At 41.1% G+C, this 27,579-nt stretch overlaps 1 protein-coding gene across 8 annotated transcripts in view; it reads left to right on the plus strand.

Moving 5' to 3' along the window:
- The window catches only part of LOC135220642 (protein pygopus-like), a 131,648-nt gene that overhangs the window by 20,118 nt on the left and 83,951 nt on the right, over positions 1-27,579 (plus strand). For 6 of the 8 annotated variants that reach the window (XR_010315740.1, XM_064257965.1, XM_064257962.1 and 3 more), the window contains exons 2-3: positions 9,206-9,376; positions 17,656-17,682. Coding sequence is in view for 7 of the 8 variants with exons in the window: in XM_064257965.1 (XP_064114035.1) it covers positions 9,206-9,376; positions 17,656-17,682 (198 nt within the window). In the remaining variant the exon portion in view is untranslated. The remainder of the gene's footprint in view (positions 1-9,205; positions 9,377-17,655; positions 17,683-27,579) is intronic. The other 2 variants (XM_064257964.1, XM_064257968.1) reach the window with 1 other exon arrangement.

Raw genomic sequence — 27,579 nt, forward strand, 5'->3', positions numbered from 1 at the left:
AAATTTGTGGTAGTGCTTCTCTGTTTTTGTGTAGGTGACAGGCCCCACCCAGTACCAAGTATCAGAGCACTCGGGAAACATCATAGGACATCTCTGTTGAGTAGCATACTGAACTTATTTTATCATTGGGGATCTCCTCAGAGGATGTCTCCTCTGTTGGCAATGTGCATTCCATTGGCAGTGTGAGGACATATCCTCTGTGTACGGTACAATTTCCTTTGATGGTGCACAAGTTGACAGTAGGGTATTTAGCACGTATCTGCATAGAGCATCTTTTCATAGGACATTCGTTGACTTTATCCTCTTATCTCTGTCTACTTTAGGGAAGACCCATGTTAGACCTCTTTGCTACATGGTTCAACAGAAAGCTAGAGGTCTACTTTTTGGGGGGCCCAGATCTGTTCACTGTGGTAGAGGATGCCTTTCAGCATACTTGGGACTACCTGGAAGTTTACACTTTCCCTCTGTTCTGCTTGATCCGTCATCCCCTGAATAGAGTACAGGTATTCCCCAGTTATCGGCAGGGGTTCTTCCAATGGTGTGACCAGAACCAAAAATCATCTGTTATAGCACCAATACACGGTTATCGGCACCGAAAACGTGGGATAGGCTCATATTGTCGATAGACAAGCACTATAAACCGGATTGCTGATAACCGAGGCCACCGATAACTGGGGACTGCCTGTATTGGTTTCCAAGGCTCTCAAGATGACCCTAGTTGCTCCTATGTGGCCGCAAGCATAGTGGTTTCCAGATCGTCTATCATTTCTCTCAGCAGTGCCAAGAGCGATTCCTCCTTAGCACATCCTTCTCTGCCAACCTCATGTGGAGAGGTACCACCAGTCGGTAGGGTCCTCATCTCTTCAAGTCTGGAGTCTGTCCAGTATCTCTTACGAGCAAGAGATCTTTCTTGCAGAGCAACAACTCAGAAGTCCAGCTACCTTAGGAGGTCTTCGTCAGCCATGTACAAGAGCAAATGGGCTGTCTGCTGTGATTGGTGTCATCGAAGGGTTTCTCTCCACTTAGAACTTCTGTTCAGCAGAAAGTGAATAGAACTTCTGTTCAGCAGAAAGTGAACTTCCTGATCTTTCTAAACAGAGAACTTCTTTCTGTTTCTGCTGTCAAGGGCTACAGGGCTGCCTTAGGATTAGTTCTTCATCTAAAAGACATGGACATCACTTCATCATGGGAATTCTCTATATTTTTCAAGAGCTTTGAGCTGTCTTGTTCATTTAGGGAACTCAAACCTCTTATGTGGGACTTTACTCTGGTGCTGAGTAGTCTCACTCGAGCTCCATTCGAGCCCTTACATCAATTGTTAGACAGGGAACTGACCTTGAAAACAGTTTTCCCTCTGGCCTTGGCTTTCTTAACCCTCTTACGCCGAATGGACGTATTAAACGCCGAGTCAAAATGTCTCCCGTATGCCGAATGGACGTATCATACGTAGACTCAAAAAAGTTTTTTCAAAAATTCGCAGAAAAATACTTATAGGCCTACCAGCCGAAAACTTTTGAATCACGTGCCTTGGGGGATGCTGGGAGTTCACGGATCAAGGCGTTGTTTTGTTTACAATCGCTACGCAGGTGCGCAAGCGCTAATTTCTTTCTTATTGCACTAAAAAGTATCAGTGACACATCTCGGAAGTTATTTCGTCACTTTGACATAATTTTTGCACCATTTTAAATTATCCTTTACATGAAGTATTATATATGAAAATGTGCGCAATTTCATGTAAAATACAACAAAAAAATACTCATGATTGTAGCTTTTATCAGTTTTGAAATATTTTCATATAAATAACGTTAAGTGCAAAAATTTCAACTTTTGGTCAACTTTGACTCTACCGAAATGGTCGAAAAACGCAATTGTAAGATAAAACTCTTATATTTTAGTAATATTCAATCATTTACCTTCATTTTGCAACGACTTGGAAGTCTCTAGCACAATATTTCGATTTATGGTGAATTTATGAAAAAAAAAAAAAATTTTCCTTACGTCCGTGCGGTAACTCTTCCGAAAAAATTGGAATTTTTTTTGTGCGATTGTCGAAATGTTTGCACCATTTATAGAATACAACTAAAAATGATTGAAGGTTGTAGCTTTTCTCTTTTTTCGAAATATTTGCATATAAATCACGATAAATAGAAAAAAAACCACGTTCGGTCAAATTTGACTCTACCGAAATAGTTGAAAAACGCAATTGTAAGCTAAAACTCTTACAGCCTAGTAATATTCAGTCATTTATCTTCATTTTGAAACAAATTTGAAGTCTCTAGAACAATATTGTGATTTATGGTGAATTTTTGACAAATATATTTAGTACTTCCCTCCGCGCGCCGATTCGCTGCCGCAAGTCTCCAAAATGAGTACATCGCATTATCCTAATATTTGCTCCTTTTCATATTAGCCATTTTATAGAGTTTCATATATCAAAATGTGCGCAAATTCATGAAGAATACAATAAAAAATAATTGAAGGTTGTAGCTTTTCCCATCTTTGAAATATGTGCATATGAAAAAATATATATATAAACATTTCGACATTCGGTCAAATTTAACTCTTCCAAAATGGTTGAAATCTGCAATTCTAATCTAAAACTCTTACAGTATCATAATATTCAATCATTTGTCTTCATTTTGAAACAAATTGGAAGTCTCTAGAACACTATTTAGATTTACGGTGAATTTTTGAAAAAAACATTTTTTTACGTCCACGCGTTACGAATTCATACATAATTTTATGATAATATTTTTCCGGTGTTGCTTTTATTGTTTTACAATGTATTATATATCAAAATGATTGCAATTTAGTGTACAATACAACGAAAAAAAAGTAACTCGTTAGCTTTGACCGTTTTTTGCACAGCGTGATTTGAATACAATTATGTATGAATTTTTTTTTCGCTACCATATATCGCATTATTTACATATGATAATGATATTATTTTTCATTTCTGATAGTTGCATACTAAACTTCAGGCAATGACAAAAAAAGGAGCCAAAAATTAACTCAATGTTCAAAACTAAGCGCGCTGTGATTTTTTGAAAAAAATATTTTTTCCGCTTCCGCACTCGCTCCAAACCGGGCCCAGCATACGGGAGAGGTTTTGATTTTTAGGGCTTCGGCGTAAGAGGGTTAAAAAGAGTTGGAGAGCATCATGGTCTGGATTATGATGTAAACACACCAGGGGTTCGGTGTCAGTAGCTTTTGAATTTGTCCCGGAATTTGTGGTTAAGACCCAAAATCACTTGGTTTACAATGACAGATTTGCCTCATTTTCTGTTCCTTCCTTTAAAGAATTTGTTGTCAATGACCCTCAAGAGTTACTGCTTTGCCCCAGTCAGAGCACTGCTTTGTTATCTAAGAAGGATTCATCACCCAAGTACTAGGTGTCGTAGACTTTTTGTTAACACGAGCCAAGTCATAAAAGAGGTGTCCAAGAATACAATTTTGTTTAATTATGTGAGATGATTAGGCAAGCCTACTTCTCATCAAGTTCTGCCACCAATACTGTGCACGCTGAAGCACAGAACATCAGGAATAAGTTCCTCCCTTGCATTTAAGAAGAACTTGTTTGTTCATAGGATTTTGAATGTTTGTTCCTGGCTTCATCAGACCACTCCTTCTACCTGAAGGATAATCCCCACAGGTCCTTGGCACTTTCCCAAGGTCTTGTCGTGGCTGCTCAACAAGTTGTGTAGTTCATCCAGTGCCCTTGGCAGAACAGTTCATATCTTGTCTAATATGATAGTGTGGAGGAGAGAATGAGTGAGATGGTGGATCTTTTTTTCTTTCCCTTTTTTCCTTTCTTCCATACCTACGGGCAGTTTGAAGAATAGTCGCATGATGCACTGGAACTGGATTGATGCAGGTGAGCATTGCAGTCATACTGTTACAAAACTTTTTATGTTCTATGCAGAGAATCTGGATATGTTACATGTACGTGTATTTAAATCCAGTGGACTGGGTGTTAGATACCCACGTCTAACACCTTAGAGGTTTCAGTCCTCTTCCCTAGAATCCTCATTTCTAAAAAAAATGATCAGGTGTGCTGAACCTCTAGTTAGTTCAAGATACTCATACCTCCCTCCAAGTGTGAGTCTATCCTGATATTAAGACTGACGGTTTGTTTCACGTATGAACAAATGACGTTCTTAATTAATTTTTATTTTTCATAGCTAACAAACCTGAGGTCTTGACTGCCCACCTCTAGCCACCCCTCTTATGTCTTATCCTAGGTTGAAAGAAAGACTAAATATGTCCCCAGGTTCAAACGTGGTCTCCGACTCGCTTCCACCTCAGCTATGCATTGGATTCAGATGCCACAGATTCCTTGCATATACAATTTTTTATTTATCTTTATTTTTTTTGTTTCAGCTGGTGCCAGAAGATTTATCCTATTATTAAGACCTCGGGTATGTTAGCTATGAAAAATACAAATTATATAATTAAAAATTTCTCATTTTTCTTGGGATGAGAAATAATGGAAAGTGCTTAAATCTCATTTAGATAAATTAGAGAGGGATAGAAAGAGGAAAGCAGCTTCTAGAGCTGAGAGATGTTCACTTATCCTTTTTTAGAATTTAGTCATGCTATTCCTTTGAAGGTCCTTGACATACTCCCCTGCACCTGGGAGAAGTCATACCGGAGGCCCAAGAGAGGTTCGTGGGGTCTGCCCATGGGCAGTTGGCCCCTCAGTCGCACCTGTTGGTGTCTCCCAGGTTGTGAAAGACAGCCAGTGGAAAGGTGTCTTGGAGTTTGCTCATCGCCTTTTGTCTAGCTCGGATGAGTGTAGTCCTGTGAAACGGCATTGAGAAGTGAGAAGTCGAGACCGTTGAAAAAGTCTGCAGCTATAGTATCTTGCACCCCCTCAGGCTCCTGCTGAGGAGGCTAAGGAAGCTAAGCCTTCCTGCAGTTTCTGGGACAGCCCAGAGACATTTTCCCCTGAAGGATCTCCGGATCATTGTAAATGCTCTGGTTTGATGCGTGACTCAACACCAGTTTCAACGTTGCCTGATAAAGTGGTTTCAGCAAGTATTTGTGCCCCTAAGCGCCCAGTTCCTCATAGTTCTTTGGCTCTCATGTGCCCAGTGTTGAATAAACACGCAATGTCTCCTTTAGTAGCTCCTGATCGCCTTTTTTCCAAGCGTTTGGTATCGGACAGACATAGTTGAGTGTCTTGAGTGTGCAGTACTTCCGGGGTCCGCAGTGGCGCCACAGCGCCCATTGGCACAATAGCTCCCCTTGGCGCAGAAGCGCCCATTGGCGCCGGAAGTCTGTCTGTCATTCTATCGAGTGCCCATTTGCACAAGACCTCCCTTGGGTGCAGGAGCACCCATTGGTGCCAGAACTCACTTGTTCTGTTGAGCTCCCTCTGGAGCAGGATTTTCTTTTTGTGCAGGAGCGCCCATCAGTGCATAAGCGCCCATTGGCTCATTAATTCCCTTTGGCATAGGAGCGCCCATTAGCGCAGGAGTGCCCACGGGCACATCAGCCCCCTTCTGTTGTTGAGCCATCGACTTCTGTCAAGCCCCTGTTGGCTTTTGAGTGCACTTTAGCACTTGGACGTCCATTGGCATCTAGGCCTCCTCCAGTGCCAGAGCACCCTTTGGCAGAGGAATTTTCCTTGACTCCCGAGCTCCCGTCAGCACCTGTTCTTACTTGTATTGAGGTACGTTGCACAGAGCCGTTCCTGTTGTTACCTCGACTAGTTCTGCTCTGCCTCCAGCTGGAGAAGTAGACCCTCACCTGTCTTCTGTTTCTTCTGAGGAAGAAGGGGGAATTGAAACAGAGGATTCAAAACCCCCAACGGCTTATGGATAACTTAAGTTTTTTCCTGGAAAGTTATCCTGGTTTTTTCAAATCAGCTATCCCGATGTTGCCTGGATCTTCATTCAAGTTGGACTCTACTCCGTCAGAAGCTTCAAAGATAACTTCTATGGTTCTTTCTATTTCATTCAAGAAGGCTTTGAACATAGTTGAAAGCTGGTTGTCTAGTAAGAGAGTGCAAGGGAAAGTGGTTTTCCTTTTCCACCTTCCTGCCTTTCTAAGAGAAAGCACTCATATTATGAAACTGAAGAATCTCCCTCCTTGGGTGGTTCTGCCTCAGCTCAAGGAAATTTTTCCAGACTTACCAACTCTTCTATGAGAGCAGCTTTTGCTGTAGCCAAAAAAATATGTTCTCTTTTGCCAGAATGGACCATCTTCTTCATAACCTTTTCAAGTTATTCAAAGTAGTTTGCTTCATGGATTGGGCTATAGGCACCCTTGGAAAGAAGATTCAGGAGGCATCTTTATTGTCCTCAGACACTTCCTCTGATCTTCTTGGAGTCCTCTCTTGCCTCGATAGAGGTGTATTAGAGATAGTTCATGAGATTTGCTTCTACTTTCGCTATGTGCGTGCTTAAGAAGCAAGTCATGGTGCTCCTTCACCACAAAAGAAGCCACTCGGACTCAAAAGTCGGCCCTTCTTTTTTCTTCTCTCGCACAGGATTTTTTTGTTCCCACTTGTAAGCTGAACTGCTCCCTTCGTACAAAAGAAATTGACTCAAGATTTGCTTGCACAGTCATCAAAACATTCAAGAGATAACGATACAGTTCAACAAGTCCTCTTCTCCACTAATGTTTAACCTTTCGTGATGCTAAGTATAGACCCCTTTTCCAGGAGAGGTAAGGTGCGTTTCACACCGAAGACAATTAAGAAGTTGTCCTCCAATCTCACCCTTGGGAAGTGAGGTAGTTCAGACCCATTCAGCAGTAGGTGCCAGACTTCAGCTATTCTGGCAGGAATGGATCAGGAGAGGAGCAGAACAGTGGGTGATAGAGATCCTAAGGACAGGTTACTCTATTCCTGTTCTCACCGAGCCACCCCTAGTCAAGAGTCCCATCGCGTTGACTGCGTCCTCTCCTGAAAGAGGCAATTGAGTGAATAGAGGACCTTCAGTCTGAAGGATTTTACAACTGCCTTTTTATGGTTCCAAAGGCATCAGGCTGGTGGAGACCAATGCTGGATGCAAGCGCTCTGATTGTCTACATCAGAAAGACAAAATTCAAAATGGAAACAAATCAGTTGATTCTCTCTGTCATGCATAGAGGGGCTGGATGGTCTCAATTGATATGCAAGATGCTTATTTCCATGTTCCCATTCACCCTGAGTTGAGGAAATATCTCTGATTTGTCTTCAAGGCCCAAATTTCTAGTTTCGGGCCCTCTGTTTCAGCCTCTCCACGGCACCACAGATGTTTACTCGTGTTCTCTCCCTTCTAGCGGGCTGGTTTCATCTGATGGGAGTCAACATAGCCTTATACCTTGATGATTGTCTCCTTTGCTCAAAGTCACAGTCATGCTGCATGGGAGACCTTCAGGAGACCTTAACACTGAGTCAGGAGTTAGGTCTCCTGATCAATCGTCAAAAGTCCCAACTAGTCCCATCCCAGTGGATAGTTTATTTGGGGATGACTCTGGACTCTGGTTCTTTTTCAGGCTTTTCCATCCCCCATAAAGGTAGTCTTGCCTTCAGACTGTGGACAAGTTCCTATCTCTCTTGGAGTGCTCAGCACACTGTCCTCCATAGAGCAATTTTTCCCCTTAGGCAGGTTACACTGAAGAATCTTCCAGTTTTTTCTTTGGATGAAATGGAACAGGAAGGAGTTTTTGAATGACTTCGTATTTCAGATTCCATAGGGAATCAAAGGACATATCCTTTGGTGGAGATCAGAAGAAAGACTTCTAACAAGCAAGTCTCTCTTTCCTCTGAATCCAGACCTCAATTTCTCTGCAGACGCACCAGGAATGTCTATATGATCTTCATTGTGCTGTTCTGGCCCCTCAGGGAATGGTTCCCAGACCTCATCAGTATGTTAGCAGATTTTTCCAAGTTACTCCCACAAAAGTGAAAATTGCTCAGGTACTTCCCATCAAAAGGTTTGTCTACTCTGGCTCTGACAGGGTTCAGACTGTCATCCAACTCCTCAGAGCAAAGGCTTTTCAAAGTCTGTTGCAGAAAAGATCTTTAAGTGTAGGTGCCAGTCATCAGCTTACATCTACCAGAATAGATGGGCCATTTTCAGATCATGGTGCAGAAGTAGTCTCTTCTTCTAGAGCATCTGTAATGGAGATTGCCAATTTTCTTTTTATAGCTGAGGAAGTCAAGAGGACTGTCTTCCACCACTATTAAAGGACACAGAGCCATGCTAGGTTCTGTATTCCAACGTAGAGGTCCAGACCTGTTGTCTAACCAAGACTTAACAGACTTGGTTAAGTCCTTCGACACAACCAAAGGTAAGGAAAAGCAGCAAGTCTCCTGGAATCTGGACGTAGTCCTGAAATGGCTGGTCCTCCTTTCTAACTTATGTATGGAATTTAACCAAGAAAACCCTTTTCTTTTTAGCTCTGGCTTCAGCCAGAAGGGTAAGCAAGCTGCAAGCCCTAGATAAAAGGGTTTGATTCTCCAGTGGCAATGCCCTGGTGTCCTACACTTTGGGATTTCTCATCAAGTCTTATCTTCGTAGGACCAAAGATATTAGAGGGACCTCCAATAACCTATGGTGTTTGGTGAGGAACCCCTCTAGATTTCTTTCCAAGAGTGCCTTCTCCTTTTTCTTGAGAGATCTCTTTTGTGAGGCCCATTCACAATTGCAAGAAGAGTTTTTACCTGTGCTTAAAGTGAAGGCACATGAGACTATAGCAGTGGCTACATCTCTGTCCTTCAGGTAGTATAACCTTATCTTACCTTCCATTATCCAATTCACGTATTGGAAATGCAAGTTGGCTTTGGAAACCATTATTTCTGTGATATTGAAACTGTTTTTAATGACTGCAGTACCTTGGGTCTGTTTGCAGTGGTTGGCATAGTTCTGGGTAAGGAAACAGGAATTCTTTATTCCTAACTATACATATGTGATTTCTGGGTGGAAATTCAATTAGCCAGTCAGTTAAAACTGTCCTTCACCTAAGCAGTTATTCAATCATAAAAGGTGAGGATTTGTATTCCCAAAGAAAAAAGTGCTCAAAGACAGCAAGTGGGTGGAAGGTTCCTCTAACTCATAACTACCTTGTTACCAGGTTCAATAATTGATTCCAGCTCACACAGAGAAATACTCCTGTTAGAAAGTTCTGGTTTGTATAAATAGGGACAATACAAATTAATATGTAGTTCGATTTTTTAACAGCATGACAAATAAATAAGGTTCTTACTTTTCAGCTGTTTCTAACAATAGCAGCTTAACTGGGGATTTTAAACCAGGTACTGGAGGTTCTCCGGATTCGCCAAACAACCCCAAAAAAAAGAGAAGGACTTCAAACACACCTGCATCTGTACAAGGTCCCCCATCTACTCCGCCCAGTCATGAATTGGTTCCGCCCCCTCTCTCAGGTATGTTTAAATTTCTGCTCTAGGTTTTGTTGTAGACTACAGTATCTTTGATTGTAATCATTTATGTACTCCTATATTACAGATGCATGTGTCTGTAAAAATTCATTATTCATTTTAGAGAAACTTATTCATTCCATCCATATATGTACTTCTAAATTAATTATGTTCATATTCTGGTGATAAGCATTTATGCAGCTAGGGATGAATTTACTGGTTGGGTGTATGATATATATATATATATATATATATATATATATATATAGATATATATATAAATAATATATATCTATATATTATATATATATATATATATATAGATAATATATATATATATATATATATATATACACATATATATATATGTATGTAAAAAGTATCAAGAATGAGTTGTAGCTGTAGTAATCATGTGAATGTGGTTAATTGCCAGAATGGATATTATGCTGTAGTTCAGGGTTGTCCAATTAATATTCTTAAGTGGGCCTTTTCATACAAGATAAAAAAAGTTAATCAGGTCACCCTTACATTTCAGACTGAAGTAATCTAGAGAGTAGGATTTAATATTATTTGTATAATGTAAAATCATTTGCATTTTTTTATTTCTAAATGGGAGGCAAGTCACCAATAAGTGACAAACGGTGTACTTTGCCTGCAGGCTTTGTGTTGGACAGCCCTACTGTTGTTGCACTTACCTCCTGCCTTTGTCATCATAATCTGAAAGTTGATAGGCACAAGTACCTAGCTAAAGCTATTTAACATGATCCATAAGATAGTATAGTGTACTGTTGACAGTATAGTATATGTATGTACTCTATTTTTTATTATCAAAAATGCACTGGTGATGAGAATGTACCCCCCCTTCCCCCGTCTGAATAGGTAGGTTCATTGCAGTGTCTACCGAACAATTATACAACTGTAGGTTCCCTATGCTGCAGATGTAGGTGACAGGATCTCCCCCCCACCCTAGGGAGAAACAGGTACAGCAGACCAGGTATAGTCAATTTGTTCTCTGCCGGCTTTTGGTGGACATCGGTGGTCAGTGTAAGCTTTTTCTTCTTTGTTTTGGAGGTTTATTCTTACCATATTGGGTGAAGTACTCAACTTTGTGTTTTGTGGATTTGTAGCTATTTATCTAGTTAACATTTCTTCAATTTTTGTGGATTTTTACCATCATGTCTGACTAGTCCATCAGGAGTTAGGTTCTGTGGCGGGGGGTGCAGAACTAGGTTAGTAAAGCAGATTTATGATTCGCACTCTTAAGTGCATTAAATGTAGGGGTTTTGAATGCTCCCGGGAGTCCACATGTGAGGAGTGTTAGGATTGGAGTGAGCGGCAATGGAAAGTTTTTGTGTCTCACTCTGATACAGTTATTAAGGATAGAAAGAGGAAGGTAGCTCTTAGAGCCAAGAATAAAGCTAGTGTAGCCTCTTCTGCTTCTCCTATTGAAGCGCCTGTTCCTATTCCTTCTCCTCTTCTAGTTATGTCTCCGATCTTGAGTACTCCTTCTCCTGCTCCATTAACTCCTTTACCAGCTTTCAAGTCTGAGGGGGTGGCTGTTTATCCCGGCAGTTCTCCTAGACCAAGGTCCCTGTCCCGCTCCCCTGCCTCGGGGAGAAGACATACTGGAGGTCCAAGGAAGACTGTTGGGGTTTGCCCACAAACAGTCGCTTCCTCTGTCGATCCTGCAGTGCACCAGCAGCAGTCGACTAAACGCCATTGGAAAGGCGTTTCATTGGGTGCTAGGTTATCGACAGATTCAAGTGATTCTTCGCCTGTAAGACATCGTAATTGCCATGATTCTTCTTCGCGATAGTTGAAGAGATGTTTGACTGAAGAATTCCTCTCCCCTCCTCCTATTAAGAGGACTAGAGAAGTGGATAATAATCCATGCCCCTCTTGTAGCGTCGCTACAATGACTTCGCCTTGTAGTCATAAGTCGGCAACAGACTTCCCCGACTCGCTTGAAGAACGTTGTAAATTGACTCTTGTCAAGGAGTTCGACTCATCAGAATATTAAGTCTTGCTTCAACTCCACGTGTGGAGCATTCATCGACTGGTGCGAAGCCTTCTGTGTCGAATGTACAGTGGACCCCCCTGTATTCGCGTTCTTTTTTCTTTTTTTTTTCTTTTTTATCAATGTCATCATAAAATGCACTATTTGTGATAAAACTATTAAAAAAACCAAGTATAAAAAATTTTAGTGGGTTTTTCTTGAGTTTTAACTAACAAAACAGGCTGTTTTTAGCATTTTTATAGGGGTTCCAAACATTCGCGGGTTCTAACTATTCCCGGGGGGTCTGGTATGCATCCCCTGCAAATACAGGGGGACCACTGTATCAACATTTACGACTCCAGCTGCTTCAACTTTGACTCAAGATGATTCGAATTTGGTCCCGCTTCGTCGTCAGTTGGAGGAGTTAATGAGCTGGATGGAAGGGAACCAGCAAGGGAACCTAAGAGTGCAGAACCTTCTCTTTCTCCTGTTTCATCAGATGATGAGGAAGAAGATGCTGATTCTATTTCGCTTGCGTCTAATTCTAGTCTGCTGCGCTACCTTCTTGAAGCTTTCCCAGATTACTTTATCACAGCTGCTCCCAGGTCTCCTGCTTCAATTTTCTTGATGAGAAGGAAATATTTTGATCCCCTTCCTAAGCTTGTGGTTTCCAAGGCTGCTAAGAGATCTCTTCGTGACGCTGTGGCCTGATTGGCAATCAAGAGAGAGTTAGGGAAAGCCACCTTTACCTTTCTTCCTTCGAAACTCATTAAGAAGAGGTACAGGTTCTACGAAACTGGAAAGGCTCCTTCTATAGGAATATCTGCCTCCTCCCAGGGGGGCTTCTCTGGTTTGATAGACGCTTACTGCAGGTTAGCAGCGAAAGTTTTCTTTTCGTCTCTTGAAGAGACTTATTTAGTCAAGAATGTCTTCAAGATCTTGGAGATGATGAGTTTTCTAGATTGGAAATTGGAGCACACACTACAAAGATGGAGGACTGCCCTGCTCTTCCGGAGGACATTGCTTCTGATTGGCTTGGTGTACTGTTGTGCGCCTACAAGTCAGTTCGGGATGGTTGTGATGAGCTTGCCTCTCTTTTCGCTTTTGGCACCTTGAAGAAAAGACAGCTTTAGTGTTATTTTGTCGCAAGAAGCGTCACATTGTCACAGAAGTCCATGTTACTGTTTTCACCTCTTGACAAGAGCCACCTTTTCCCCAAAGAAACAGTAAGTAAGATCTTTTGTTTGACTGATTAGTCCCATGGCCATTAAAGCAATTTTTCTGAGCCTGATAACCAATTGTGAACTGTAGTGAGTGCTGCCTTTGTGCCTGCAGCCATTACTAGCATCCCTGAGCCTGTAGTTAGGCTATCAGGAGTAAGTGTTCGTGCCAGTTCTCCCCTTTTATCACTGATATTCAAGTTTTGATTTTGACAAGACCCAGGTTACGTCCATCCCCAGGCATTTATGGATTTTATGGAGTGTTTTTCAATCTTAGGCTAAGCATGCCAGATATTCCCATTCGGCCATTAGTTTATCAGTTTCCGCAAGGCATTGAGTGTGTTTGTGCCATTCCACATGTCCTCAGTCTGCGCAAGGTGTTTTTGAGGTCACTCAAAGCATTATCAGCAAGTCCACACAGTTGTCTGTGAGTCTACATAGGCATTAGCAAATCTGCAATGGTATCAGTGATTCTGCACAGGTGTCAGTAAGTGCAGGGCATCAACGAGTCTGCACAGGCATTAGAGAGTGTGCATGGGTGTTAGCAAGTCTGCTCGATTCAAGAGGCTGAGAATATGTATTAAACTTGGCTAACACCATTGAAACTGGACACTGTTAACTGTGTTTGAAGGAGTTTGATGGACTTCCCATATCAATAACAACCTCAAGTTCACACGGGAGAGCTGCAATGCTCTCGGCTGGTTCCTTCAGTCTCCCTCCTCAGCAGACAGTGATTGATTACAGCTCATCCTTTTGAGAAGTAATAGATTGTAAGTTATCCGTTTCTATAGCTGCAGGGACAGGGAAGGGGACACAGAAAACTTAATACTTTTCTCCACCCTTCTCTGGCCATTAAAGGGAAGTCTCCTCCTTCTCCTCTTACTGTAACACACTGGACAATTCTACCTCTTTCCTCCTGTCGTCCTTTTGGGCTCAGGAAGGAAGAATTGTCCTATTGGCAGCAAGGTTCCAGATTTCATTCTGCCAAAGGGGGATGTGCATTTCCTCCACTAATATTATGAACCCTAAGTGTGATTAGCTCATCAAACCTTTGTGTGCCAGTGCGTGCAGGTTGGGCTACTTCACTCAAGTGCGGGAACACTTAATTGTAGATGCCCTGGTTAAGAAAAGTTTTTTTGGAAGATTATTGCATTTCTTTCAGGAATTCACTGCCTCTTCAACCAGCTCTTAACCTTTCAGTCATACAGAGGAACCTAGAGAAGAAATGTGTTGGTCAGGAAGTCTTTTCTCCAATAGAGAAGGCAGCATTAGAGGAAGTACCAGGTACTTTGCTGGCCTTTTAATGCAGGCTATTCCTAGTGCCAGGCAATGGGAGGTTAGAGGACAGTTCTAGGCATTTATTGATCTCTTCATTTTGGACTGAGTTCATGCAAGGTCTCATTACTATTGTTTATTTTCATTATGCAAGTATACTTTGGAGTTCTCATGGCTCTGGCTCTGCTGCTGGCTGACACAGCTCCTCAGTTGACAGGTGTTCTGCATCTTCATCAGGATGCCTACACATTCATTGTATATCTGATATGCTAGTGCATGCATGTGGGGCTCATGTTTAAAATCTGCTGGCTGTGCACTTGAGCAACATGTACCCAGTGATGTGCTCACCTAGCTTGAATCTTATCACCACGCCCTTACTTCTTTTAAGTGGTAGTCGTCTTTTTTTTTTTTTTTTTTTTTTTTTTGTAGAGCCATGTTGCCTGGCTAAAATTGTTTTTCACGTTTGTTCCTTGATTATGCTACTTTTAATGCTTCTTAGTTTGAATGTTCCAAACCTTAACACTCTTTAGCTAGCAATGGTGGCTCATCATCAGTATTATCAGGCATTAGCAAAACTCATACCTCTTGCTTCTGTTAAAGACTGGCATCCAGCCCAGTGGGCATACCATAGTAGTAGGAGACATTATTGGTATGCCTCTCAAATGAAGGTCATGTGTCCTTGGCCTTAGAAGTTTCTGTGACCATGTAGTATAGATAAATTTTTTCTAGATAGTCATCTTTGCCATCTTGCCTTGGTTCTATTAGGTCTGCCTCTTGGGCTTCAAGAGTGAGTCAGATTGAGGCTAGTTATGTTATGTTTTGCATCAACAACTGAAGCAGAGTTTGCATAAGCTGTAAGATAATTTGGCCAGATATTTAGCTACATTTTTTACCTCCCTCCTTCTCGCTTCTTATCCATAGTGGCTGGTGGTGTGTTTTATTCTAGCTGAGGTTCATACTGCCCCTGATTAATGTATGCTTTCTTCTTCTTCTCTTGTGGAGACTCCTTTGGAAGTCATTTATTACATACAGCAAGTGGGGAGGGGGTGAAAGTTTTGGTCTGTTTCCAAAAAAATTCATTGTACTTTTAATATTTGACGTTTAAATTATGCACCTGGTAGCTAAGCCTTGCTTACTCCATATAGCACCTGTATGACTATTGGCCCTACACATTACAGCCATCAGCTTACATGCCTTCCGATCTAATGAGTATCCCACCAGCCCCTCATGCTTCCTTTGGAGCACTTTTATTACTTCTGTGACTGGTTGAAAAACAAACTTGCCTGTTCTAGCTGTAGTTATGCGCTTGGGAATACTCTTATCTTCTGGGGACTTAAGCAAGTCAGCTGACTCCTTTGATTTTAGTAAAATAATTTTGATAGTGCACCAGCTGCTTTTTTTCATTATTCAAGTACTTTGTACTATTTAAGGCCTCAGTACTAATGGCTCACACAACTCTTCAGTTAACAGGTTTCCATATTCTTTTTTGAAATGTATACATGTCATTGTGTTTCTGATGTGTTGCCTAGCTAATGCTCATGGGGTTCCTGTCTCTAAATATGAGCTGTGCACATTGGTAACCTGTACTTGTGACATACTCCTGCTGCTATTTCCAATTATTTTTGTTGGCAAGTGTTCTGTCTTTGTCAAGAAGTTTACTTTTCTATGGCATATCTGATGTAGTGGTGTATGCTTGGGGGATTCCCATCTCTGAATCCGCTAGCTATACAGATTGCAGACCATAACCAATGATGTGCCCAGCCTTACTAGCTCACCTGGTTCACCTAGCTTGAACCTTCTTTTAATGCTTAGCAGTCCAACCAGTGTGACCTTGTTTCATACTTTTCCCTAGAAAGTCTTATATCTGGGTCAAATTGCATCTTTGTGCTCCATGATTATGCAGTTTTGATACGTCTCACTTTGAGTTTTCTGAAGCCAAACATGTTTTGGCCAAAACTCATATCTCATGCTACTGTTAAAGACTGGCCTTAGTTCTTACTGTAGGTTTTACTGCTATTGGTATTGCTGATTTTACTCTTGATTCTTGATACTATTGCACTACTTAACCCAGACACTTCCTCATTTGCAAGTGTCAATCTTCTTTAGTTGTGGTTGAGGTTCATGCTGTTCCATGTAGGAAACATTCTTCTTAAGTCCTTAAGGGCAACTCACGTTGTGTACTGCTACCAATATGATGAGATTTGTTGTTGCTCTTAAGAAGACAGATGTTGAGGATAGTGAGAAAGAGGACTTATGTATTTCTCAGCAATCTGATGCTTTGTTTACTAAAGCCTTGAGGTGGTTTTACTGCTATTGGTATTGCTGATTTTACTCTTGATTCTTGATACTATTGCACTACTTAACCCAGACACTTCCTCATTTGCAAGTGTCAATCTTCTTTAGTTGTGGTTGAGGTTCATGCTGTTCCATGTAGGAAACATTCTTCTTAAGTCCTTAAGGGCAACTCACGTTGTGTACTGCTACCAATATGATGAGATTTGTTGTTGCTCTTAAGAAGACAGATGTTGAGGATAGTGAGAAAGAGGACTTATGTATTTCTCAGCAATCTGATGCTTTGTTTACTAAAGCTTTGAGGTGGATTTGTGACATTTTAATCTAGAGTTGGTATGAAGCTAGAAGAGTCCACTGTTGGTTTTGAGCCTCCATTGGAGGAGCAATAGACACATTATTGGGCATATTATGAACCATATGTAAGGCTCCAACCTGTGTAGCAATTTGGGCTTAATGATCAATGGGATTTTTATGAGTAAGCAGAGTGTTTATGACAAAAGTATTATTTTTTAAAAACCTCTTGATCATATTTTGCAGTGCCCACCTCCTAACATGGTCAGTCTCAACTACATGATATATGAGTCTGATATCAAATGGATTTCTGTAGGTCCAGATGGTGCTAGTCTAATAATAACGCTTTTCTTCTGTGAACAAAAGACTTAAGATTGGGATCATTGCAGACCATTATATGTTTGATTAGGTTATATGAAAACCAGAGTTTTTTAAATTCATTTTTTTAGGTAAAGTGGTAAGTTGAAGATTGGGATTGTGAGAGCAACATACACTGTTACATATACATATCCTTGTCTTCATTAACTGTTTACTATCTATGGATCTGAAACAAAGTGATAGTTAAAATGCAGATGACCAGTCTAAGACAATACATTCAAGTTGAGGTATGGTATCACAGATTAGATTTTGTCACTTTACAATATATATTTAAAAACATTTTTGCATTTACATAACGTGAGTGCATTGTCATGAAGTGGCTTTGCACACAAAATATAACTTTCCTGTTTTACCCAAATTTAAATTGAAACTGGTTGGCTGTGCTGTAATTATGGTACCAATTGCTAGGTTTGTAATAATGGATGTAACAGCAAGATTTGAAGCATGATATCTTTAAGATATATTAATTTTGTGTCATGAAAGATTATTTTGATTATAGCATTTTCTAATTCCTGCACAGACTATATTGCATTTGGTGTGAAAGGTTGTATTTGAACTGTTTTAAATGTTTTGAAGATGTTACTTATAGATTTTGAAATGCCTTCTTAAAAGGCAGCAAGTGAGTGGTTCAGTGTATTTAAATATGTTTGTTATTATTATTATTATTATTATTATTATTGTTATTGCTGTATATGCTTTCAACTTCCACAGGCATAACTTCTCTATTTTACAAAATAGTGCATGTTTTTGTTTTGTCTTGTAATTACTGTAATTTTTCCTAATGCGTAAACAAATCTGATTGTGTTGAAATTTGTTTTCTTTTTATTAAACAGCTTTTCATTCTGTTGAGGGTCCATTCTGTAAGTATTTTCCGTGGTTGAGTTTGTTATTAGAATTTGTTTGTTTGTTTTCTTGTTTTTGTTTTCTATGAATGTTATTACTTGGTATACAAACCTTGGTACTTTGCTATGTGTTAATCTGCCATATACTGGGAAATCTGAATATTCCAAACTGGTGAAAATACTCCTGGATGACAAGTGAGGATTAATGAATGAGAACGAACTACCTCTGAGATATGGGACACCACCATTGTAGTCTTTACTGGATTTATTACTTTTGCTGTCTGCTTACAATCCAAATGTTGGCAATTGATGTTAGAGGCCCAGCCACACTGTATGATTTGTTAGCTTTCACAATATAGTTAAGATTGATTTTTGATGTCATTTTGCTTTTGACCATAACTGTGAAGTTTTGCTAGGAGCTTGTCTAGGTATTTTTTAAAATTTTTTTATGATGGTCTGGTCAGTGATGAGGTGAGAGAATACATTAAACAATCCAGTTTTGGAGTTTTGGACGAAGGAAAAACTCTGAGATTGAAGTTGTTGTGTTCGCCCATAAACATAATTTTTGGGTTGGTTCAAAGAATTAACTTGACAGGTTTCCTTGTCTTTATCCATGCTTAGCTTTGCTGGGCATTACATCTTGATGGAGACTTCATTGTTCATTAACAGGGTAGTTCCATTATTCTAAGTTCATAGTGCTTCATAGTTCACTAGAGTATACTTGTGTTGTAGGATCAAATATTGTGCCCTCCATTCCCGTTTGAGAGACAGTCCCATGTTTTCCTATGGTTTATCAATGTCGCATAATTAGAGATATATATATGTACATACAGTCTTTTAACTTTTATACATAAGTTTACCTTCCTAGGCCAGATTTTCAATTCATCAGTTAGCATGAATTGATTTGGCAGCCTTCTGCTTCTTAATGGTAAATATTGCTCACTCAGTAATCAGCACTGTTATCCACCAGTTTCTTCATTTTGGAAAGCCTCATTTTCACTGTTATGTACTGGCAGATTACATATGTCAGTTATATTGGTTCGTTTGGCTATAAAATATCAAAATTGTTTCATATAATTTAGACACTTTTATGTTGTTCTGTTACTTGGAGAGCTTTGTTGTTATGTAGCCAACTGGTGTCCTTCAGTATCTCCCTAAAGTTATGTTAATTAATGTTGAGCTATGTTACTTATTTCATGAGTCTTCACAAAGTCATATTGTAATGTTTTTTTTTCATTTGTGAAATTTATGTCTGAATATGTGGATGCTTAGGATGCTGTACATATTTTTTTGTTCTGTTTTCTTCTCTTGTTGGTGGATGTCTCTGTGAAAAGTTTCCTTGTTCTTTTTTTTTTGTAATTATGTGATTCATTGTTATTAATAATTAGATGTAGCTTAAATTATGTACATGTGATGTTATACATAGCTGATTACAAACTTAATCTTTGATAGCTCAGAATGTTCAGTTGTGCTGTCAGAGAGGTACTTGTATTATTTCATTCTTTTGCCATATACTCTAATAGTACTAATCTTATTTGTTGATACAGAGTACAAACTATTGTATTGGCATTAGTTCATTAATATTTCAAAGATCATACCATCCTTAGTGTGTTTTTACAAAGGAAAATCATTGTGCTACATCTCTCTCCCTCAAAACAGACATGCGTGTGACAATGAACCTTGGCTACCGTACTGTAAACTTTATGAGACAGACTTGATTCTCAGTGCCAAAGGCATGGACTGTTATATAAAAGATTTAAGATGGAATCGGTGAGCCAGGAACCTTTTTTCCTTAGCATCATGACTCAAAAAGAAGTAGAAAGAGAACTTCATGGTCATCCTGAGTTGTGATTACCCTGACAGCGGAGATGACTATCTTGAAAGGAACCCATGCCCTAGGAATTGCGATGAATTTGTAGACAGAAGGAAAACCTTGGGTGATGTTCCAGTAATCACAAGGATTTAATGCAACTGTCGCATTCTTTTTTTCCTGTAACAAACCCCAAGAATGCTGGGAGGAGAACGGTTTACATGGGTAACTTTTCTCTGGAGAATATCATCTCGCCATTTTTGGTCTTTCTACGTCTGCAGCTAGGGGGGGTGAATAAATGTGATCCTTAATTTGTAGAGATGTCTACATTCAGCAAATTTTGGATTGCTGATTAATGGGAAGGGTTATGGCCAAAATGTGAATTCTTACAGCCATTAGTAGGAAGTGTGGTGTAATGGTGATTATATGGTAATGTTTGAATGTCTATCATTTTTTATAGTTTTGTTTTGAAGGCAAGAAATTAGCCTGTGGTTTCTAGTAGAGGTAGAGGACATATTTGAAATTATTCATGTTGATTTTATCAGTGACCAGCTAAACTATAGGAAAGCAGATCTACGTAATGTTAATAGTCCCTTTTTGTTAAATTTAAAATTTGGCAAATCATAGGAAATCAATAAAAATTTCTCAAAGATTAGTTACAAAGATTATTCAGAGTTAAGAGTAATAGAAGAAGAAATATAAATCATTGTAAATTGTAGGTAGGAGGAATATGGTGAATTTAGGAATGTTCATAATTGTAACTGCTTTGAAAAAACATTAAGGATCAGACACAAATGCAGACATTGGTGAGTTAAGCAAAAATCTCGGTCGTATAAATTTTGGAGGAAAACTTCATGCTTCAGGCAAGATATGTCTGCAACTTAAATTTATATAAGATAATGTTCATAATAGAAAAAGTGTGGCTTCACTGTCAATGTGCTGAACTTTTCAACTAATACAATGAAAAGAAAACAATTGTTTAAAGGAATTTTGCCCTATACAACCAGTTCTGTTAACCCTTAAACGCCGAAGCGGTAAAAATCAAAACCTCTCCCGAATGCCGGGGCCGGTTTGGAGTGAGCGCAGAAGCGGAAAAAATAATTTTTTCAAAAAATCACAGCGCGCTTAGTTTTGAAGATTAAGAGTTCATTTTTGGCTCCTTTTTTTGTCATTGCCTGAAGATTAGTATGCAACCATCAGAAATGATAAAAATTATCATTATCATATATAAATAATGCGATATATGATAGCGCAAAAACGAAATTTCATATATAATTGTGTTCAAATCGCGCTGTGCGCAAAACGGTTAAAGGTAACAAGTTACTTTTTTTTCGTCGTAATGTAAACTAAATTGCGATCTTTTTGGTATATAACACATTCTAAAACGATAAAAGCAACACAGAGAAAATATTATCACAAAATGATGCATGAATTCGTAACGCGTGGACGTAAAAAAATATATTTTTTAAAATTCACCATAAATCTAAATATTGTTTTAGAGACTTCGAATTTGTTTCAAGATGAAGTTAAATGATGGAATATTACGATACTGTAAGAGTTTTAGCTTACAATTGCAGTTTTCGACCATTTCGGACGAGTTAAAGTTGACCAAATGTCAAATTTTTTTATAAATTTTTTTTTATACGCAATTATTTCGGAAATTAGAAAAGCTACAACCTTCAAATATTTTTCCTTTTATTCTACATGAAATTGCGCACATTTTCATATATAAAACTCTATGAAATGCCTAATATGAAACGGAGCAAATTTTCCGAGAATGCGATGTACGCAATTCGGAGATTTATGGCGGAGAATCTGCGCGCGGAGGGAAGGAAAATTTTTTTCATAAATTCACCATAAATCGAAATATTGTGCTAGACACTTCCAATTTGTTGCAAAAGGAAGGTAAATGATTGAATATTACTAAAATATAAGAGTTTTAGCTTACAATTGCGTTTTTTGACCATTTCGGTAGAGTCAAAGTTGACCGAACATGGTTTTTTTTCTATTTATCGTGATTTATATGCAAATATTTCGAAAATGAGAAAAGCTACAACCTTCAATTATTTTTCGTTGTATTTACATGAAATTGCGCACATTTTCATATATAAAACTTTATGTAACGGCTAATTTAAAATTGTGCAAACATTACCACAATCGCACGTATGATTTTTTCGGAAGAGTTACCGCGCTGACGTAAGGAAAATGTTATTTTTTTTCATAAATTCACCATAAATCGAAATATTGTGCTAGAGACTTCCAATTTGTTACAAAATGAAGGTAAATGATTGAATATTACTAAAATATAAGAGTTTTAGCTTGCAATTGCGTTTTTCGACCATTTCGGTAGAGTCAATATTGACCGAAGGTTGAAAATTTGTCACTTATCATTTTTTATATGAAAATATTTCAAAACTGATAAAAGCTACAACCATGGGTTGTTTTTAGTTGTATTGTGCATGAAATTGCGCACATTTCCATATATAAAACTTTATGTAACGGCTAATTTTAAAATGGTGCAAACATTACCACAATCGCATGTATGATTTTTTTCGGAAGAGTTACCGCGCGGACGTAAGGAAAAAGTTTTTTCATAAATTCACCATAAATCGAAATATTGTGCTAGAGACTTCCAATTTGTTGCAAAATTAGGGTAAATAGTTGAATATTACTACAATATAAGCGTTTTAGCTTGCAATTGCGTTTTTCGACCATTTCGGTAGAGTCAAAGTTGACCGAAGGTTGAAATTTGGGCACTTATCGTTATTTATATGGAACTATTTCAAAACTGATAAAAGCTACAATCATGAGTATTTTTGCTGTATTTTAAATGAAATTGCGCACATTTTCATATATAATACTTCATGTAATGGATAATTTAAAATGGTGCAAAAATTATGTCAAAGTGACAAAATAATTTCTGGGCTCAGCTCGTGTCGCTGCGCGAAATATCCTTTAATCTATTATTTCTAGGGTAAATGTACTAACACATACCAGAGAATAAATAAAATAAAGAAAAAGGTCATATAACTGACTCGCTCACCCTCCAGGAGGGTGTCGGTATGAACACTAGGCGAGTGAGACCACTACCACGAGCCAAATGCCAATAGAAATCTCCCACTACAAAATCCCTCCAAGAGGGGAGCCGACCCACAGAGTGAGCAGCTCGTACTACTACTACTCCATCCCATGCTGCCGACTGCTGCGCCTCTAGTGGCCATCCTTTTAAGTTAGCGCCAGGAGCCACACGTGCTAATTTTCTCTCTGTGTTTTTTGTGCCCTTTCGTGGATTTTTACTATAATGGAGCGTGCAGCTATCGCAGCAGCTAAGTTAAGTACTCAGTATTTACGATTAGTTGGTTTTTTCCGTCCCTGAGACAGTATTTGCCGTTTTTTAGGTATAAATACGTTCTCGGGGTCGGAAGCATGGCAGCATGGTTCTGCCGCGTGATGGGTTCGTTCTTGGTCTCCCATACCTAGAACATCCCTTATTATGTACGCTCTATTTGATTATCCGCTTTGTTTAGTTTAAGGTCTACTCAGGTTGTCATGCATGCATGTATTTCACCTTATGTAGGCTTTTTCTATCCAGACCCTAGTCCAGGTTCTTAGTATCGGCCTCTGACTAGCTTTGAGTGGTAGATCTGCCTTCGGGTTAGTCGTTCACTCCTGGATTTTTTCTCCTGCTATATTACTTTCTCTCTTTCATTTTGTTTATTTATTATATGTATTTTATCATCGTTAGGTTAGTTAGGCGTCTGGCTTAGCCTAGGTCCTGGCTCATAGAGCCTATACTACCGCTGATCAGTTCGGTTGCTTCCCTATAGTATCTCTCTGATCAGTTGGTTTTAGCCCCGTGGGCCTGTATGCTACCGCTTTTCAGTTCAAGTTGCTTCCCGATAGCTTCTCTCTGATCAGTTGGTTGGCCTAGGTTTGGTGATCGTATCTCAGTTTACCGCCTCGTGGTCACTTCGTGATCACGGGACAGCCAGACCCTTCCTGCCCGTCACCCTTCCCCCTCCCGCTCTTCCATAGAGTCGGGCGGGGGGTGGGTCGGTCTGCCCATGCTCGCTCCACATACCCCGAGCCTGCCCTCCCCTCCCTCTCTCCTCAGGCGGAGGGGCTAGGGAGTCGGGACAGACCCAGACGATGGTCTCGACCTCTCCGGCTTCTCGGTCCGGCCGGGTGGTACGTTGTGGGGGGCCCTGGCCTTCCCCCCCTCTGTTACTACCTTGTCGCTCCGGGCTAGCTCGAGCATGTATGTCCTCTCGCCCTTTCCCTCCTTACTAGAGCTCCTCCCTGACCGGAGTCCTGGTATCCAGCGGAAGGGGCTAGTCCACCCGGTAGAGTGGACCGGAACATACAGTAGGTCACTACTAACCTTACCGTATTGCTGAGTTACTACACTCCGCTTCACACTGGACCTAGTCCGGTTCGCTTGAGTTTAGGTTTAAGTTATCTATAAGTTTATCTTAAGTACCTTAAACCATCCCCCCTCCCTTTCATATCTTACCGGATCTCTCCGGGATTATAGCCTATTCAGGCGAAGCAGGGAGGGGTTATGCCCAAATTTTTCCGAGCTCCGGCATGTAACGGAGTTCTTCTGTCCTTTAGTCTGTAAGTGATGCCTTTTAAGATACTCATGTGTCTTCCCACTTACAGGCCACCAACTGTGAGCATCCGGGATGTTCCGCTACACTTCAGGACCCCTGTGGACACGAAGTTTGCCGGTCCCATGCTCCATGCGCGACTCCGCACGGGGACATCCAGGTCTGGTACCATGAGACGTGTACCATATGTTACGATCTGGTGAGCAGCTTTTGGAAGGGGTAAGTATTCCATCTCCAGTAGCTGCTCCGCTTCCTTTTTAGTGCTTAAGTTTTCATCATTTACTTTAACTTAAGGCATCTAGTTTTAAGTTATACTCTAAGTTTTAGTTTTAAGTGATTCTTAAATCTAAAATACGCCTCTCTCTTTTACAGGCTCCGGCAGTAAGGATACGCACTGGCCTACCCTGCGGGCCTGGGTCGGAGGTTTTGGCAAGAACGCCGCCAAGGGTCAGCCCTACATCCTCGAGAAGCGGTTAGCACTATTAATCTTCCCCGGAGGCAAGGCGACAGGTTACGTCGACCCAGTAGAGGCGGACCCGACTATCGCCTTTATCCAACAACAGCTGGCGGCCTCCTTAACTGAACAAGACCAGGATATCTCCACGGATGTCGCAACCCTGGATATTAATGTTGAACCGATGGTAGGTATAGACGACCTGTTGGTCGAGGTAAGTAATGTAGGCACTCAAGGGTCACCCTTGGGTGTGACTGTCTCTTCTACCCCTGCAACCTCTCCATCCTTCCAAGGCTTTACGGGTGATGAATTATATACTCCTCCTGAGGCTTCGGTTAGACCTAAGGTCAAGGCTAAAGTGATGACCTTGACTAAGACGTCATCGTCGTCTAAGAAGACGTCCTCGTCTTCTTCCTCACGTAAGTCTCCGGCTCGCAATCCCGGTCCAGACAGGTCTAAAGCTTCTAGCTACCGGCTCTAAGTCCTCAAAAGTAAATCCAAGGAGAGATCTCGCACTCCGGCAGAATCACCAGTTCCGCTACCATTGGTTCCAATTCAGAGCCTCCCCTCCACCTCCGCAGCAGCTCCGGCTTTGGACTCCAATGCTGGCCTGTTGCAACAGGTGGGTGACCTAGTTGGGTCCCTAAAGAGTAGTATGGAACAGATGTTCTCTCGCCTGTCGGATAGGATCACTTCCCAAGATACTATTATAGCCGGGCTAAGAGAAGCCCCTCTAGCCTCTCCCTCACTTTCCAACACAAGTGGAACTCAGCTTCCTCCGTATGACTCACTTCCTGCTTTCTCTATGAACAACCCATGGAGAGTAGCGTCATACGCCCCCTTCCAGGACGGTCTCATCTCCATCCCGGAGTTTGGAACTCGAAGAATAGAAGACTTCGAGTTCTACCCGGAAGGCCTACAGCCTCCTTTACTAGGCTACGCAAGGCTCACGCCTTCGGCTATGGTTCGGGACGATAGGGTACCAAAGGAGACAGTCCTCTATTCACGAGACCAGGCTCAGAGAGAATGGCTCAGATGTTTAGAGGACATGGATTGTTCTAACACCAAGATACAACCATTCAGAAGTCCCTTTACCATTTTCACAATGGATGAGAGTACCCCGCTCCCGTTCCTAACCAAGATAGTTAGGTCGACCGTCTCAGCGGCCCAGAAGGGGGAACCCATGCCTCAGTTGAAAGAAGCAGATCCCACATCTCCGTTACTCCCTTCAATTGGAGAGTTGTGGGAAGACTTGCCGAATACATTCTCTACTGGCAAACTCAAACCGGACTGTGCTATGGAGCAGTTTGGTGAAAAGCTACCCAGGCTCCCAGATAATCTTATTCAAGCTGAATTTGACGCAAAATCACGACTAGCCAGATCAATCAACTCTATGGCTATGTCTGAGGTAGCAACCATGGCCTATGGATCAGAACCAATTTTTAAGCTTATGACCAAAGCCCTGACTCAAACGGTGCAGTCAGATGTGTTCGAGTTTGCCACTGCTAGAACGAATTGTAGGAAGCATGTCCTGCTAGAGGCAACCATTCGACATGAGGCCGAATAGGGTTACTCTCCTCCCTAACATCTGGGGCGCAGATCTCTTCCCAGAGGCTATGGTTAAGGAAGTCCAGGCAGAGGCTACGAGGTTGAACCAGAGCCTTAAGGACCGTTGGGGCCTTACGGCTAGGAGGAGACAAGACTTGACACTAAAGGTAAGGGACAGAGGAAACCCAGGCGTTTCCAACCTTACCAGAAGAAGCAACCACGCTTTCCTCAACAAGTTCCAGCAGTGCCGTTAGTGCAGACAGCCCAACCTTCCACTTCTAAGGGTCAATCACAGCCAATTTATGTGATATCCCCTCAGCCTCAACCCTCTACCTCATACGCCATCTCTCCAGCTTACAATCAAGCCTTCGAGAGTCAAGCTTCTCAGAAGTATGACCGCTCGTAAGGGAGGCAGAGGTAAGCGGTCCTTTCGTGGGAGAGGATCGGGAGGCCCCTTTAATAGGGGGAAAGCACTTCAGAGGAGGCCGAGGCGGTTACCAGAACCAATGAAGAACTTCAGCGTAGGAAGGGAGGCTGTTTCACTGAGTTTCGCCACCGGTGGAACTTCAGCCAGTGGGCTCAGAGCATAGTGTCAAAAGGGCTGGGTTGGAGCTGGTTGACGAACCCACCTCCAGCCAGACCTTTCCGTCAACTTCCTTCCAAAGAATTGACAGAGTACGCGGAGGACCTCCTTCAGAAAGGAGCTATAGCGAGAGTCAAGAGATTAAAATTTCAAGGTCGCTTGTTCAGCGTGCCAAAGAAAGGCTCACAAAAAAGAAGGGTAATCTTAGACTTGTCCCGCTTAAAACTTAGCCATCCGCATGCGACAAGTTCAAGATGCTCACGATCTCACAGGTGCGGGGACCTTACTTCCCCGTGGGGCGTTCACCACATATCGATCTTACAGACGCCTACTATCATATCCCTATTTGCAAGACACTTCCGTCCGTACTGGGTTTCAAGATAGGAGACCAGACATTCTCCTTCAAGGTAGTTCCATTCGGACTCAACGTGGCACCCAGGGTGTTCACGAAGCTAGCGGAAAAGTAAGTGGTAGTGCAAACAACTCAGATCGCAAGGGATTATGGTAGTGGCGTATCTCGACGATTGGTTGATCTGGGCCCCATCAGTCGAGGAATGCAACAAGGCTACACTGAAAGTGATCCGGTTCCTTAGAATATCTAGGATTCAAGATAAACAAGTCCAGTCAAGACTCACTCCAGAGTCAAACTTTCAGTGGCTAGGCATTCAATGGAATCTATCCTCCCACACTCTGTCGATTCCATCTACCAAAAGGAAAGAAATAGCGAAGTCAGTCAAGCAATTTCTAAGTCACAAACTAGCATCAAGGAGAGCTCAGGAAAGGATCCTCGGCTCTCTCCAGTTTGCATCAGTAACGAACGTCTTAATGTAAGCCAAACTGAAAGACCTAACCAGGATCTGGCGCTCGCGAGCAAATGTCAGGTCCAGGGACAAGCTATCCTCAGTGCCTC

Source organism: Macrobrachium nipponense, chromosome 2 (genome assembly GCF_015104395.2).
Source record: "Macrobrachium nipponense isolate FS-2020 chromosome 2, ASM1510439v2, whole genome shotgun sequence".
Classification (NCBI taxonomy): Eukaryota; Metazoa; Arthropoda; class Malacostraca; order Decapoda; family Palaemonidae; genus Macrobrachium; species Macrobrachium nipponense.